This window comes from Trachemys scripta, chromosome 1, assembly GCF_013100865.1.
Source record: "Trachemys scripta elegans isolate TJP31775 chromosome 1, CAS_Tse_1.0, whole genome shotgun sequence".
Classification (NCBI taxonomy): Eukaryota; Metazoa; Chordata; order Testudines; family Emydidae; genus Trachemys; species Trachemys scripta.
In genome coordinates this window covers 345,066,697-345,081,909 of record NC_048298.1, presented here as the reverse complement: position 1 = coordinate 345,081,909, position 15,213 = coordinate 345,066,697, and the positions used below count along the sequence as shown (strand labels likewise).

Genomic DNA, 15,213 nt, shown 5'->3' with positions numbered 1-15,213 from the left:
GGGGGGGGGGGGGGGGGGGGGGGGGGGGGGGGGGGGGGGGGTGAGGTGCTCTGCTAGCACCCTCCCTGATTGAACTTACCTTGTTATCTCCATACTGATTTATACCTGCCTCTGGTAGCACCCTCCCTGATTGAACTAACCTCATTATCTCCATATTGATTTATACCTGCCTCTGGAAATTTCCATTACTTGCGTCTGATGAAGTGGGCATTCCCCCACGAAAGCTTATGCTCCAATACTTCTGTTAGTCTTAAAGGTGCCACAGGACCCTCTGTTGCTTCTTACCAGTATAGCATCCAGCAAGAGAGGAAACATTTGAAGACTGGCAAACCAGGAATACCCTGCCAGAAGAAGAGAAGTCTCCCAATAGAAAAGAGAGAGAAAACAGTTCTCTCACCTAATCTAACTATACTAAAAGTAAACAACAACTATAAAAACTAATTAACTTTGAAGAAAGAGAAAAGTCCATGTACGCTCCAGATGGACACACTAATGTTCAGTCTTGGGCCAAGATGGTAGAGAAGGAACTCCAGGCAGCTTATCCTCACACCCCTATCTAGACTTGGTGTCTGCCATGAGGAGGTATAGGTCTCATGTATGGGTCTAACAGACACTACTAGCTTAAAGTCTCCAATCAATGGCTCGAGAGATGCTTGCACACCTGAAGTGGCACACTCTTAGTGACAATACTCAAAGAAAAAATACTGTTCAAATTAAAAGAACCCAGAGTGAAAATAGCAAGATAACACTCCCTGGACCCAATACACAGGGGTTCTCATATCGGCTATAACACTTCTTCAATCGGCAAATATAATTTGTTAGATTTCAGCTTTAAAATCAAACTGGTACCTCAGCAAATTCTTAAAACTGACCTCTTTTCATGCTGAAATTAGCATGCAGAGAAAAATCACATGTACTGGAAGGTGCACAGGTTAAACTCAGGGCTTATGCTGGTGAGGTTATCCTGACTAAAGGGATATGCAAACCAGACATACGGATAAATAAACTGGAAACGTAAGATTTGTATTAATTAGTACCGGGAAAACGAGCACCCATTATTGGGATAAAAGTATCTTAATTCAAGCCCTTGGTCTCATCAAGAGATTGCAGTCATTGGAGAGATTGGGGACCAAAACAACTGAGAAAGAGTTTGAGGACATCTTGCAGATCATAGCAAAGCTCTTAACAAAGTACAGAGTGCACCTACCCCACAATTCATGACTCCTAGGAAAGTTCTCCTGACCCTAAGGCATAGGCTAAAATAGGATCTAGAGAGGCTCATTACTCAGGGAACCAGAGAGAAAAAGCAGAAGAACCAATAGAACATGTACACTCATTGTTCTTTGTAGGAAAAAAAGAGAAAAAGAGAGAAACCTTCACTTCCATATAGACCCAAAATAATTAAATATGTAAAAAGGGAACAATTTCTCCACTACCTACAGGAGAAATTTTTGGGGATGTGGCTGATGCCAAATATTTTTCTACACTGGATGCAGGTTTCTGGCAGGGGCTCTTACAAAAAGAGTTTGTGCACATTCCACACACCTTTTGGAAGACACGATTTCTGCAGACCACCATTCAGATTGCGTTCAGCAACTGAGATGTTTCAATGGAAAATACAACGATTTTTGCTGTTGTAGGGGGTATTAAGGTTTACCTAGATGATCTGATCTGGGGAAAAATAGTAGAAGTGCATGACCAGAGGCTCTGGGTAGCTTTGGAAATAGCAAGAGCTCCAGGGCTAAAGCTAAACAAACAAAAATGCAAATTCCATGTAATGGAAATAACGTACCTGTGAGAGAACACAGAAAGGTGTACAGGTAGATCATAGTAAGTATGAGGCCATCGCTAATGTGCCTGCCCAATGGAAAAGGAAAGGATACAGAGATTCTTTGGAAGGTGCATTTCATAGGGAAATTTGGGCCTAATTAGCTACCCCAGGGATTGGCAACCTTTGGCACGCGGCCCGCCAGGGTAAGCCCCCTGGCGGGCTAGGCTGGTTTGTTTACCTGCCGCGTCCGCAGGTTTGGCCGATCGTGAGTCCCACTGGCCACAGGTCGCCGTTCCAGGCCAATGGGGGCTGCGGAAGTGGCAGCCAGCACATCCCTTGGCCCGCGCCGCTTCCCACAGCCCCCATTGGCCTGGAGCGGTGAACCGCAGCCAGTGGGAGCCGTGATCGGCCGAACCTGCGGATGCAGCAGGTAAACAAACCAACCTGGCCCACCAGCAGGCTTACCCTAGCGGGCCGCGTGCCAAAGGTTGCCGATCCCTGAGCTACCCAAACCAACAACCAGAGAATGCTGCTATGCAAAGACTTCCAACAAACATGGCATGCAAATTTTAATAAAGAGTTTGAGAAACTGAAGGAGTTAATGATGTTTTGTTTAATTAATGAGGCCCAGCACAAAACTAAATTGTCCAATGACTTCTGCAAGTAGGTCATTGGTTCTGTCCTCTTACAACAGTATGGTTAAAACTGGCGACAGGTGACCTACGCATCACAGCTGCTAACAAAAACTGAGTGTCAATATGCTCAGAGAGAGGTGGTGGCCTTGGCCTGAGTACATGGATGTATAAAGTTTCAAGTCTATGGGAAGCAATGTAACTGACCATTAACCACGTACTGCCATTGCCCAAAGAGGCCTGGCAACCCCTCTCTCTCCCCCTGCCCCACGAATACAGAGATTATTTTTTCAATTACAAATGTATGATTTGCAAAACAAATATAAACCTGAGAGATATTTGGTGGTTGCAGACACACTCCCAAGAACAAAAGTCCAGAGATAGACATTGTATATGTCAATTTGATAAATAAATAAAAACACCCACTCTGTCTCAAAAGAAAAGAGGACTGCGATTGCCACAGCAAAACCTCAGGATGAGAACCTGGGGAAAGCAATTAAGGCTATTAGCACAGGGTGTCCAAGAGAGCATATTCCCAGCCCCTATCACCAAGTCAGGAGGAAGTGTTCCGTCCTAGATTAAATTTTGTTTAAAGAAATTTGGATGGTGATCCCTAAGATGTGACAGAAAAATATGTTAAAAGGAATACATGAAGGTCATTTAGGGACTGAAAAATCTCAGAGAAGGGCTAAAGATGTTTTATGCTGGCCTAAAATGAATACCAACATTGAGGAAGTTGTCACAGTTTGATGCATATGCCAGGAATTCAGATCAAGTCAGGCAAAAGAGCCCATGTTGATGGCCCAGAAAAACTGACCTCCAGGAACAAATCAGGCATAGATTTGTTTATATTAGTAGGGGGGAAAAACAACAACAACAACAACGATGTACTTGTCCTAGACTATTATTCTTACTAAGCTGAGATAGCTTTACTAGAAAATATTTCAGCTAAACAAACAACTGGGTTTATATTCTTCCTAGGCATGACATATCTGATATTGTAATGTCTGACAATCGGCTGCAATTTAGTGGGCAGGAGCTTAAGCAATTTGCTATGAAGTTTGGGATTAGGCATAACTACTAGTCCTCATTAAAGCGTCCGGCTAATAAAGCGGCTACTAATAAGGACTGCAGAATAGGCCTCTGAGCCATACTTAGAACTGTTAAATTTCAGGATGAAACATGGATTTTCACCTGGTTGCCCTGGATTTGAGGAGTGTGTATACCCCAGAATGGGATCAAGCTAATTTCAACCATATTATGTGCATTCAGCCACCCTGAATTAATGAAATAGAACACCACATAGTTAAGGGTTAATTTGGAGACAGACTTTCAGAAGCAAGGTCAAAAATCGATAAAGTTTCTGCTAATCAGAATGGGAGGAGGGGACAAACAAGTAAACAATTGAAACTAAAAACCTTGGTGGTTGGAAAACCTTGAGTCTAGATGCCTCTGATATTAAACATTTATAGAAAGTTAAAAAAAGTGATGCTACATTAGGGGTCATTATGACCTATGTGTTTTGTAAAAGTTAGTTATAAAAGATTAGCTAATAAAGTGTACTTTGGATCAGTCCTCTGAAGCCATCTTAAGAGATGTTTTTCCTGACTTCTTTTCTCCCCAATGGGTGTGCAACTGGCCACTGCAAACCCACTGTTAATTATTCAATACCATTCCAGATGTTAGGTAAATATCTGGGATGTTCTAAACCTATTGCTTATGTTTGTGTTTGCTTAAATCTAATAAACTGCAGTTTTAGATAGGATTCATGCAAGTAAGGGTGCTCTATCAAATGGAAGTACTGTGTTCCTGTTGATTTATTCCTTACACTACCTGGAGTGAAGTAGTTAAGTTGCCCCTGTTGGGGGTTCTGAAAACCCCAGGTAACAACCTATCTATAAAAAGCAACAGAGGGTCCTGTGGCACCTTTGAGACTAACAGAAGTACTGGGAGCATAAGCTTTCGTGGGTAAGAACCTCACTTCTTCAGATGCAAGTAATGGAAATCTCCAGAGGCAGGTATATATCAGTGTGGAGATAACGAGGTTAGTTCAATCAGGGAGGGTGAGGTGCTCTGCTAGCAGTTGAGGTGTGAACACCAAGGGAGGAGAAACTGTTTCTGTAGTTGGATAGCCATTCACAGTCTTTGTTTAATCCTGATCTGATGGTGTCAAATTTGCAAATGAACTGGAGCTCAGCAGTTTCTCTTTGGAGTCTGGTCCTGAAGTTTTTTTGCTGTAAGATGGCTACCTTTACATCTGCTATTGTGTGGCCAGGGAGGTTGAAGTGTTCTCCTACAGGTTTTTGTATATTGCCATTCCTGATATCTGACTTGTGTCCATTTATCCTCTTGCGTAGTGACTGTCCAGTTTGGCCAATGTACATAGCAGAGGGGCATTGCTGGCATATGATGGCATATATAACATTGGTGGACGTGCAGGTGAATGAGCCGGTGATGTTGTAGCTGATCTGGTTAGGTCCAGTGATGGTGTTGCTGGTGTAGATATGTGGGCAGAGTTGGCATCGAGGTTTGTTGCATGGGTTGGTTCCTGAGTTAGAGTTGTTATGGTGCGGTGCGTGGTTGCTGGTGAGAATATGCTTAAGGTTGGCAGGTTGTCTGTGGGCGAGGACTGGCCTGCCTCCCAAGGTCTGTGAAAGTGAGGGATCATTGTCCAGGATGGGTTGTAGATCACTGATGATGCGTTGGAGAGGTTTAAGCTGAGGACTGTAGGTGATGGCCAGTGGAGTTCTGTTGGTTTCTCTTCTGGGCCTGTCTTGTAGCAGGAGTCTTCTGGGTACACGTCTGGCTCTGTTGATTTGTTTCTTTATTTCCTTGTGTGGGTATCGTAGTTTTGAGAATGCTTGGTGAAGATCTTGTAGGTGTTGGTCTCTGTCTGAGGGGTTGGAGCAGATGCGATTGTACCTCAGTGCTTGGCTGTAGACGATGGATCGTGTGGTGTGACCGGGGTGGAAGCTGGAGGCATGAAGGTAGGCGTAGCGGTCGGTGGGTTTTCGGTATAGGGTGGTGTTAATGTGGCCATCGCTTATTTGTACGGTGGTGTCCAGGAAGTGGACCTCCCGTGTAGATTGGTCCAGGCTGAGGTTGATGGTGGGGTGGAAGCTGTTGAAAGCATGGTGGAATTCTTCCAGGGCCTCCTTCCCATGGGTCCAGATGATGAAGATGTCATCAATATAGCGTAGGTAGAGAAGGGGCATGAGTGGACGAGAGCTGAGGAAGCGTTGTTCCAGGTCAGCCATAAAAATGTTGGCATATTGTGGGGCCATGCGGGTGCCCATAGCGGTGCCACTGGTCTGGAGGTATATATTGTCACCAAATTTGAAATAATTGTGCGTGAGGATAAAGTCACAGAGCTCAGCAATAAGTTGTGCTGTGTCATCATCAGGGATACTGTTCCTGACAGCTTGTATTCCATCTGTATGTGGGATGTTTGTGTAGAGAGCCTCTACATCCATGGTGGCTAGGATGGTGTTTTCTGGGAGGTCACCAATGCATTGTAGTTTTCTCAGGAAATCTGTGGTGTCACGGAGATAGCTGGGAGTGCTGGTGGCGTAGGGTCTGAGTAGGGAGTCCACATATCCAGACAGTCCTTCAGTGAGAGTGCCAATGCCCGAGATGATGGGGCGTCCAGGATTTCCAGGTTTGTGGATCTTAGGTAGTAGATAGAATAACCCCGGTCGGGGCTCTAAGGGTATGTTGATTTGTTCCTGTGTTAGTGTAGGGAGTGTCCTGAGTAGATGGTGCAGTTTCTTAGTGTATTCCTCAGTGGGATCTGAGGAAAGCGGCCTGTAGAATTTGGTATTGGAGAGTTGTCTGGCAGCCTCCTTCTGGTAGTCAGACCTGTTCATGATGACAACAGCACCTCCTTTATCAGCCTCTTTGATGATAATGTCAGGGTGGTTTCTGAGGCTGTGGATGGCATTGCGTTCTGCACGACTTAGGTTATGAGGCAAGCGATGTTGTTTTTCCACAATTTCTGCCTGTGCACGTCGGCGGAAGCATTCTATGTATAGGTCCAGACTGTCATTTCGACCCTCAGGAGGAGTCCATGTGGAGTTCTTCTTCCTGTGTTGTTGGTGGGAGGGTATCTGTGTATCAGTGCGCTGTTCAGCGTTATCATGAAAGTATTCTTTGAGTCGGAGGCGGCGAAAGTAGGCTTCCAGATCACCACAGAACTGTATCATGTTCGTGGGGGTGCTGGGGCAAAAGGAGAGTCCCCGAGATAGGACAGACTCTTCTGCTGGGTTGAGTGTGTAGCTGGATAAATTGACGATATTGCTGGGTGAGTTCGGGGTACCCCTGTTGTGGCCCCATGTGGCAGGTAGGATTTTAGACAGCTTACGGTCCTTTTTCCTTTGTAGAGAGGTGAGGTGTGTAATGTAGATCTCCTGTCTTATTTTAGTAAAGTCCATTTGTGTGGAGGGTTGGTTATTTATGAAAGTCTCCAGGTTGGAGAGCTCTTTCTTGATGTTTTTCTGTTTGCTGTATAGGATGCTGATCAGGTGGTTCCTCAGTTTCTTTGATAATGTATGGCATAATCTCTCACTGTGGTCTGTGCAGTATGTAGATAGCAATGGATTTTTCACCTTCAGTCCATTTGGTATGATGTCCATCCGTTTGCATTTGGAAAGGAAGATGATCTCTGTCTGTATTTGTGCAAGTTTCTTCATGAGGTTGATAGATTTCCATTCCATACGGCTAAATGCAGTGCCTTGCATGGTGTCAAGTATCAGAGGGGTAGCCGTGTTAGTCTGAATCTGTAAAAAGCAACAGAGGGTCCTGTGGCACCTTTGAGACTAACAGAAGTACTGGGAGCATAAGCTTTCGTGGGTCAGAACCTCACTTCTTCAGATGCAAGTAATGGAAATCTCTAGAGGCAGGTATATATCAGTGTGGAGATAACGAGGTTAGTTCAATCAGGGAGGGTGAGGTGCTCTGCTAGCAGCTGAGGTGTGAACACCCAGGGAGGAGAAACTGTTTCTGTAGTTGGATAGCCATTCACAGTCTTTGTTTAATCCTGATCTGATGGTGTCAAATTTGCAAATGAACTGAAGCTCAGCAGTTTCTCTTTGGAGTCTGGTCCTGAAGTTTTTTTGCTGTAAGATGGCTACCTTAACATCTGCTATTGTGTGGCCAGGGAGGTTGAAGTGTTCTCCTACAGGTTTTTGTATATTGCCATTCCTGATATCTGATAGCAGAGCACCTCACCCTCCCTGATTGAACTAACCTCGTTATCTCCACACTGATATATACCTGCCTCTAGAGATTTCCATTACTTGCATCTGAAGAAGTGAGGTTCTTACCCACGAAAGCTTATGCTCCCAATACTTCTGTTAGTCTCAAAGGTGCCACAGGACCCTCTGTTGCTTTTTACAGATTCAGACTAACACGGCTACCCCTCTGATACTTGACACCAGTTTGGGGTGAGTCTACCCCATTTCTCAGCAGTTTCTCCTGATTCTGGTATTCTCAGTTGCGATCCACTGAGGCACAGTAACGGACAGGTTTGGCCGTACAGTGGTATATAGCCACCAGGATTGGCATGAGACAGGGGGAGCACATGTGCGGCTCAAACAGGCACTGCTACTAAGCGTCTCCAATCGCAAGTGCAGGGACTCAGACTTACCTCAAGAGGAGAATCCACAGGAATGGGATAAAACATTTAAATTTCCCCTTAACTTCCAGCTTCCAATAACCTAGTAGAGAAAACTTTTAAAAACGGTATGAAGATGATAATTGGTGGGAGCATGGAAACAAAGCCGGCTTGATTTCTTGCAAAATACACAATTCCTCCTCAAATTATGACAGGCCCTGCTTTCAATAGGAAAGAAGGTGATAAATCAGTTGGACTTAATCCGTACCAGAGCTGCAACCCTCTATACAGGTAACCTGTGCAGGGGACTAAGGGGGCACCTTATGCCCTCTGATTCCCAAGTGCAGATATATAACATCAGGCAAAATTGTGCACATAATAAATAAGAGCAAATAACTCACCTCACTTGTAAAGTGAATATACTGAAGCATCTTCAGTGTCAACAAAGTTTGATTGGAATCTTCAAGGCGAAACTATGAGTAAGAAGATCAAAATGTCTTAGAATTTTCATTCTGAACAGAAAATTATTCCTATGTGAGATCTTTAAACAGCAGCAGATGTTTCATGAAAAATCTTTCCAAATTAACTGTGATTCACACAAATTTACCAACATATCATTTCACTTCTCTCATTCATTTTTATTAATTTATTTTTTCCATTTTCATGCCAATTATATTTCTGTGATTTTGTTCCTCTTAAAATAGAATTTTCACCCTATGATACAGATTGAAGAGCCTACTATCAAATATTTGTTCTCCATGTAGGTAATTATAGATTGTGGTGAAGTCATCCCTTAACCTGCTCTTTGTTGAGGCTAAATAGATTGAACTCCATGAGTCTATTGCTATAAGACATGTTTCTAATCCTTTAATCATTTTCATGGTGGCTCTTTGAACCCTCTCCAGTTTATCAAACATTCTTCTTGAATTGTGGACACCAGAATAGGACACAGTATTCCAGTAGTGGTTGCATCAGTATCCAATACGGAGGCAAAGATTCCTGTTTAAGCATCATATTAGCCCTTTTGGACAAAGCATCACATTGGAAGCTCATGTTCAGCTTGGAGTAAACATATATTTTAGGAACTCAACCAATCTTGATTTTAAAACTTCAGTGCCAGTAAATCCACCATGTCCCTTTATAAGTTGTTCCAATGCTTAATTGACATCATTGTTAAAATTTACCAACGTGAATTTATTTAGCCTCAATTTTCAGACATTAGGTCTTGTTATGTCTTCATCTGTTAGACTAGAGAATCCTCTACTATCAGAAATCATCTCCCAATGCTATAGGCTGATCAAATCACTACTTAATCTTTTCCTTTGGAAACTACCTACATTGAGCTTCTTAAATCTCTGACTGGAAGGCAGGTATTTAATTGTCCCAGTGAGTATTCTCTGAACCCTCATCAATTTTTCAATACCCCTTTTAAAGTGGACTGCACACAGTATTCTAGCAATGATGCAACAATGCTGGAGATAGAAGCAATACCACCTTTTTATTCCAACTCAGTTATTGCTCTGTTTAAACTTCCAATAATTGTGTTAGTTCACTTAGCTACAGCACTGAACTAACAGTTCATGTGCAGTTGGTTATCCTCCATCACTCCGAAATGATTTTCAATCAGTGATTTCCAAGGTATAGTCTTCAATCCTACAAATCACTAATCTCCAAAGAGTAGGTCCACACTGCAGGCTTACCATCTGTTCTTACATGTGTTTTAGCCCAAACCCAACTACCTTACACATGAAAAATTCTTAGCCACATGCTTATTAGTGCTCTGAAGAAATGGTTACTCACCCTGTGCAGTAACTTTGGTTCTTCAAGATGTGTCCCCCTTCGGGTGCTCCACGTTAGGTGTGCTAGAGCCCCCTGTGCCTTTGAATGGAGATTTCTCATAGCAGTGTCCGTTCAGCCCACACATGCTTCTTAGACAGTCTCGTGCTCCGTGCCACTGTTATATAGCACTGCGCTGGAAAACTGCCCTCAGTTCCTTCTCTACCATGAAGCTCCATGGCAGAGAACTCCGAAGTAAAGGGATAGCAAGGCGGGAAGTGGAGCACATGTAGGACAAATCTCAAATAACCACAGTAACTACACACAATGAGTAACCAATTTCTTTTTCTTTGAGTAGCATACACACGGCTGCTCCACTCTAGGTGATTACTGAGCAGTACCTTCTAAAACAAAGGCGGCTTCAGAATGAGTCCAGTATGGAAGAAAGTACAGCTAAGCCGAAGATAGTATCAGAGGCAGAATCGTGGATTATAACAGAGTGTTTGATGATCATATGTACAGATGCCCAAGTTGCAGTTTTACAGGTTTCAATAATCAGCTCATTCTTGAGGAAGGCTGTAGAAGTGGCAATGGAACTGGTAGAATAAGTGCGTATTTCCAAAGGTGGTTGAATATTGCAAGACTGGTAATGAGTTAATGAAACCTGATATCCACTTGGAAAGTCTCTGGTTAGAGATCGCTGACCTTTTTGACCCATCTGTTAGCAAAACAAATAACCTGTGGGTCATTCTGAAGAGCTTTGTCCTATCTTGATAGAAGGCTAAGGCCCTCCTGATGGCAAAGGTGTGTAGCAGTGCCTCCTGGTGATTTAGATGAGGTTTGGGGTGGAAGACCGGCAGATGAATGGGCTGCTTGATGGAACTTGAAAGAAACTTTAGGTAAGAATTTGGGGTGGTGCCATAGCATGACCTTGTCCTCAAAAACACTGTGTGGGGGGCTATGCCATCAAGGCCGCTATTTCTCCAACCCATCATGCCCACATTATTACTATCAGGAGTGCTGTTTCATTGACAAATGGAACAGGGAACAGATAGCTATAAGTTTAAAGGGCAATCTTGTAAGGCCTTTAAGGACCAGACTGAGGTCCCATACTGCAGTACGGTGTTGGAATGGTGGATCATTGCAGGAGGACATGCAAATGGGACTCCTGTGCATACGTTGTGAGGGTCTTTCCACCAATTCAGGGATTGTTTTACAGAGGTAGGTATGGAAAGAAGCATATTTAAACTGTGTCTGGTTGGTGAATACACAGCTATGAGCCACCCTTGAAGGCAGAGCATTTGAAGACTGGCATTTTCTGTAATGAAAGTAGTGGCTGCCATGTGCCCCAGTAATTGCATACAGTTTCTGACTGGTTTGGAGGCTGAGCTGAATTGTGTTTGCTATGTTAGAAAGAGTCACAAACCTGTGCAGAGGAAGGGTAGGCTCTTCCTGTTACTGAATCAAAACAACCCTAGGAATTCTTAATTTTGCACAGAGGTCAAGGTGGATTTTTGCATGTTCAGTTTGATAGATAAGAAGCTGAGGAGAGCTTACTACAGCTTAATTAGAGCACCAGGAGCCAATTAAGGCCCTGCCAGAGACCTAATTAAAAAACCCTGCTTCCGTCAGACAGGAGGAGAGAAGGAGAGCTGACTGTAGTTTATGGAGGGGTACTGTTATTGATCAGAGTACCAGGGGAAGGGAAACCCTGCCAAAGCAGAGCAGAGGGACTTCCCCAGCACAGATGACAAAGAGAAACACTGCCCAAAGGGAAAGAGGGTAAGAAGCCTATGAATCTGAAGGGGCTGGGACCCAGAAAAGGGGATGGACCAGGGTCCCTTCCCTGTTCCCCTTCTCTCCCCCACCAAGGCACTAGCAGAACCATCAACACCCAAGAATAGGAGCAAGGGGTGGCGCCCTGACCCATCACAGCAAGGAAAAGTGCAGGACCCACCACAATAGAGTTGGCTATTTGCCACAAGTTGTAGGTCCAATTCGAGGAAGAGATCTATGACCTCACAAGTTGCCTGAGAAATCAGTTCCATGGAGTGGCCTTTCAGCAACCAATCATCCAGGTAAAGGAATACTCAGTTACCTTGCCTGCAGAGCTGTGCTGTTACTACGAACATAACTTTCAAAAAGACCCTCAGGACAGATGAGAGGTCGAAGGGGAGCACTCAGTATTGAAAGTGGTCCTGGCCAACAATGAAATGGAGGAATCACTTGTGGGATGGTGGATAGCAAAGTGGAAATACATGTCTTGAAGGTCAATGGCTAAGAACCAATCCTCTTGCTTTAGTGATGGAATTATTACTGCAAGAATCACCATTCTGAATTTCTGTTCCTTCACACAGGTGTTGAGTACTCTCAAGTCTAGGACTCCAACTTCTACTCTTTTTTGGTACCAGGTACTCCCAAGTGTAAGAAAGAGTTTATTTCTTGAAAAAGCAAGCTCTTATTAGAGGGGTCCCTGAAGAGGGACAGAGAGGTGGGATTCGTTGGTGGAAGTGAACTAAAGTGGATGGTATATCTTGTGGAGAGATGATCTCCAAAACCCACTTGCCATAGTGATCAACTCCCAGTCTTGCCTGAAGTGGTGAAGGTGGTCACTAAAGGAATGAAGGCTGGTGAATTGGTTCAGTTGAAGAGTATAAAGATGGCAATTCAAGCACTCGATCAACCCATCAAAATTGCTACTTGCAGGTGCATGAGTGTAGGTCAGGAGGCTGAAAAGAGGACGGTTTCCTTCCCTTCCTTCTGCTGCTTGGGAGAGTTTCATATCTCACAAAAGTGCTCCATCTGCTCCTTTTTTAAGGACAGGACAAGAAAAAATAGGGAGCTAAAACTGAATCTCTTAATGATGGAGCTTCCCTTCCAACAAGCCTCAGATCCAGGCCAGGAGACTGCCCTCTGTACATCAGTCATTGAGTGAACACCGTCCTGTCAACTTTGGCATATTCACCTGGGTCTACCTGAGGTAAATCCATGGAGAAGACTCCTAGAAAATGGAGCCATTCTCCACAGAAAAATACATGTAAAAAAGACCTTGGTCCCCATGGAGCAAGACCACTGCAGAGACTTCACGTCCCACACTGCTATAGCTGAGGCTCCAATCTCTCTCTATACCTATCCTGTGCCCAGGGTCCAGGCTCAGCAGAGAAAAAAGAGTCATTGGTCGTCTTGCCAGGTTTGAGTATGGCAATGACTATTGCCTCCTGCCAGGCTTTTGGGATGCATCTGGATTCCATGGGTTTGATGTACAGTTTCACCAGCCATTACAGTCCCCTGCGACCTAGTTGATGAAGAAATTCTGGGGGGAATACCATCTCTGCCAGCCCCCTTCCCTTTCTTCATTGTGGCTAAACCTTCTTTCACTTCATCTGTACTGATGGCCGATGACTGGTTCTGCTCAATAATGATCCAAAGCGGTGTGGACCAATGCACATCCATTTTCATTATCTAAGTCACATGCCACCAGCAGAAGATTGATTTTCTTTTTTGGTGATTCGCTTTCTGTAGTTTCCACAGTGGAGTGTTGCTTTTTAAGATTTCTGAAAGCATTCTCCACACTTCGTCCCTCTCAGATTTTGGAAGGCAATTCAAATCCTTAAATCTTATATCAAGTGCTGTAGCTATCTTTAGAAATCTCACATTATTACCTTCTTTGTGTTTTGTCAAATCTACAGTGAAAGTGTTCTTAACATGAACAACATGTGCTGGGTCATCATCCAAGACTGCTGTAACATGAAATATATGGCAGAATGCGGGTAAAACAGAGCAGGAGACATGCAATTCTCCCCCAAGCAGTTCAGTCACAAATTTAATTAAACACATTTTTTTTTAAATGAGCATCATCAGCGTGGAAGCATGTCCTCTGGAATGGTGGCTGAAGTATGAAGGGGCATACAAATGTTTAGCCTATCTGGCACGTAAATACCTTGAAGTGCCAGCTACAAAAGTGCCATGTGAACACCTGTTCTAACTTTCAGGTGGCATTGTAAATAATAAGCAGGAAGCATTATCTCCCATAAATATAAACAAACTTGTTTATCTGAGCGATTGGCTGAACAAGAAGTAGGACTGAGTGGACTTGTGGGCTCTAAAACAGTGGTTCTTAAACTTTTGTACTGGTGACCCCTTTCACATCGCAAGCCTATGAGTGCGTCCCCCCCTTATAAATTAAAAACACATTTTAATATATTTAACACCATTATAAATGCTGGAGGCAAAGAGGGGTTTGGGGTGGAGGTTGACAGCTTGCAACCCCCATGTAATAACCTCACAACGCCCTCAGGGGTTCCGACCCCCAGTTTGAGAACCCCTGCTCTAAAGATTTACATTGTTTTATTTTTGAGTGCAGAAATGTAACCAAAAAATATCTACATTTGTAAGTTGCACTTTCATGATAAAGAGATTGCACTACAGTACTTGTATGAGGTGAATTGAAAAATACTATTTCTTTTATCATTTTTACAGTGCAAATATTTGTAACAAAAAATAATATACAGGGAGCACTGTACACTTTGTTTTCTGTGTTGTAACTGAAATCAATATATTTGAAAATGAGGAAAAAATCCAAACATATTTAATAAATTTCAATTGGTATTCTATTGTTTAACAGTATTATTAAAAGTGTGATAAATCACGATTCCTTTTTTTGAGTTAATCGCATGAGGTTAACTGCAAGTAATCGACAGCCCTAATAATAAATTATAAATTTGAGCAAAATTTGTATTGGTGAAGAACTGATGCCAATATGAGACAGTCTGTTGATTTTATTTCAGAACATATTTTTCTAGATATTTTTAAGACGCCTTCCTCAATCTCAAGCAGATTCATCCAGCCTTAACCAATATTATTTTCACACAGGCTAAACACCAACAACTACAGCTAGTGACAACTAAATTTCATGGTCAGGCAAATTATGTAAGTGAGCTTTTTTCTTCAGTCATAGATTCCAAGTTCGGAAGGGACTACTGTGTTCATCTAGTCTCATCTCCGGTATCACACAGGCCATAAATCCTCCCCAAAATAATTCCTAGATCATATCTTTTAGAAAAATGCACAATCTTAATTTTAAAATTGCTAGTGAGGGAGAATGCACCATGACCCTTAGTAAGTTGTTCTAATGGTTGATTACATTCCCTGTTAAAATTTTGCATCTTATTTGGAGCCTGAATTTGTCTAGCTTCAATTTCCAGCCATTGAATGATGTTATACCTTTCCCTGCATGACTGAAGAACCCATTATTAAATATTTATTCCCCATGTAGGTATTTATAGACTGTGATCAAATCACCCCCTAACCTTCTCCTTGTTAAATACATTGAGCAATTTAATCATTCTCATGGCTTACCTCTGAACCCTCTCCAATTTATCAACATCCTTCTTGAACTGTGGATTCCAGAACTGGATACACTA

General features: G+C 43.1%; 1 protein-coding gene across 1 annotated transcript in view; it reads right to left on the bottom strand.

Moving 5' to 3' along the window:
• Positions 1-15,213, bottom strand: part of LOC117889022 (disintegrin and metalloproteinase domain-containing protein 20-like) — a 137,152-nt gene that overhangs the window by 97,448 nt on the left and 24,491 nt on the right. Inside the window, exon 8 of the mRNA XM_034792864.1 lies at positions 8,416-8,487. Coding sequence (XP_034648755.1) covers positions 8,416-8,487 — 72 coding nt within the window. The remainder of the gene's footprint in view (positions 1-8,415; positions 8,488-15,213) is intronic.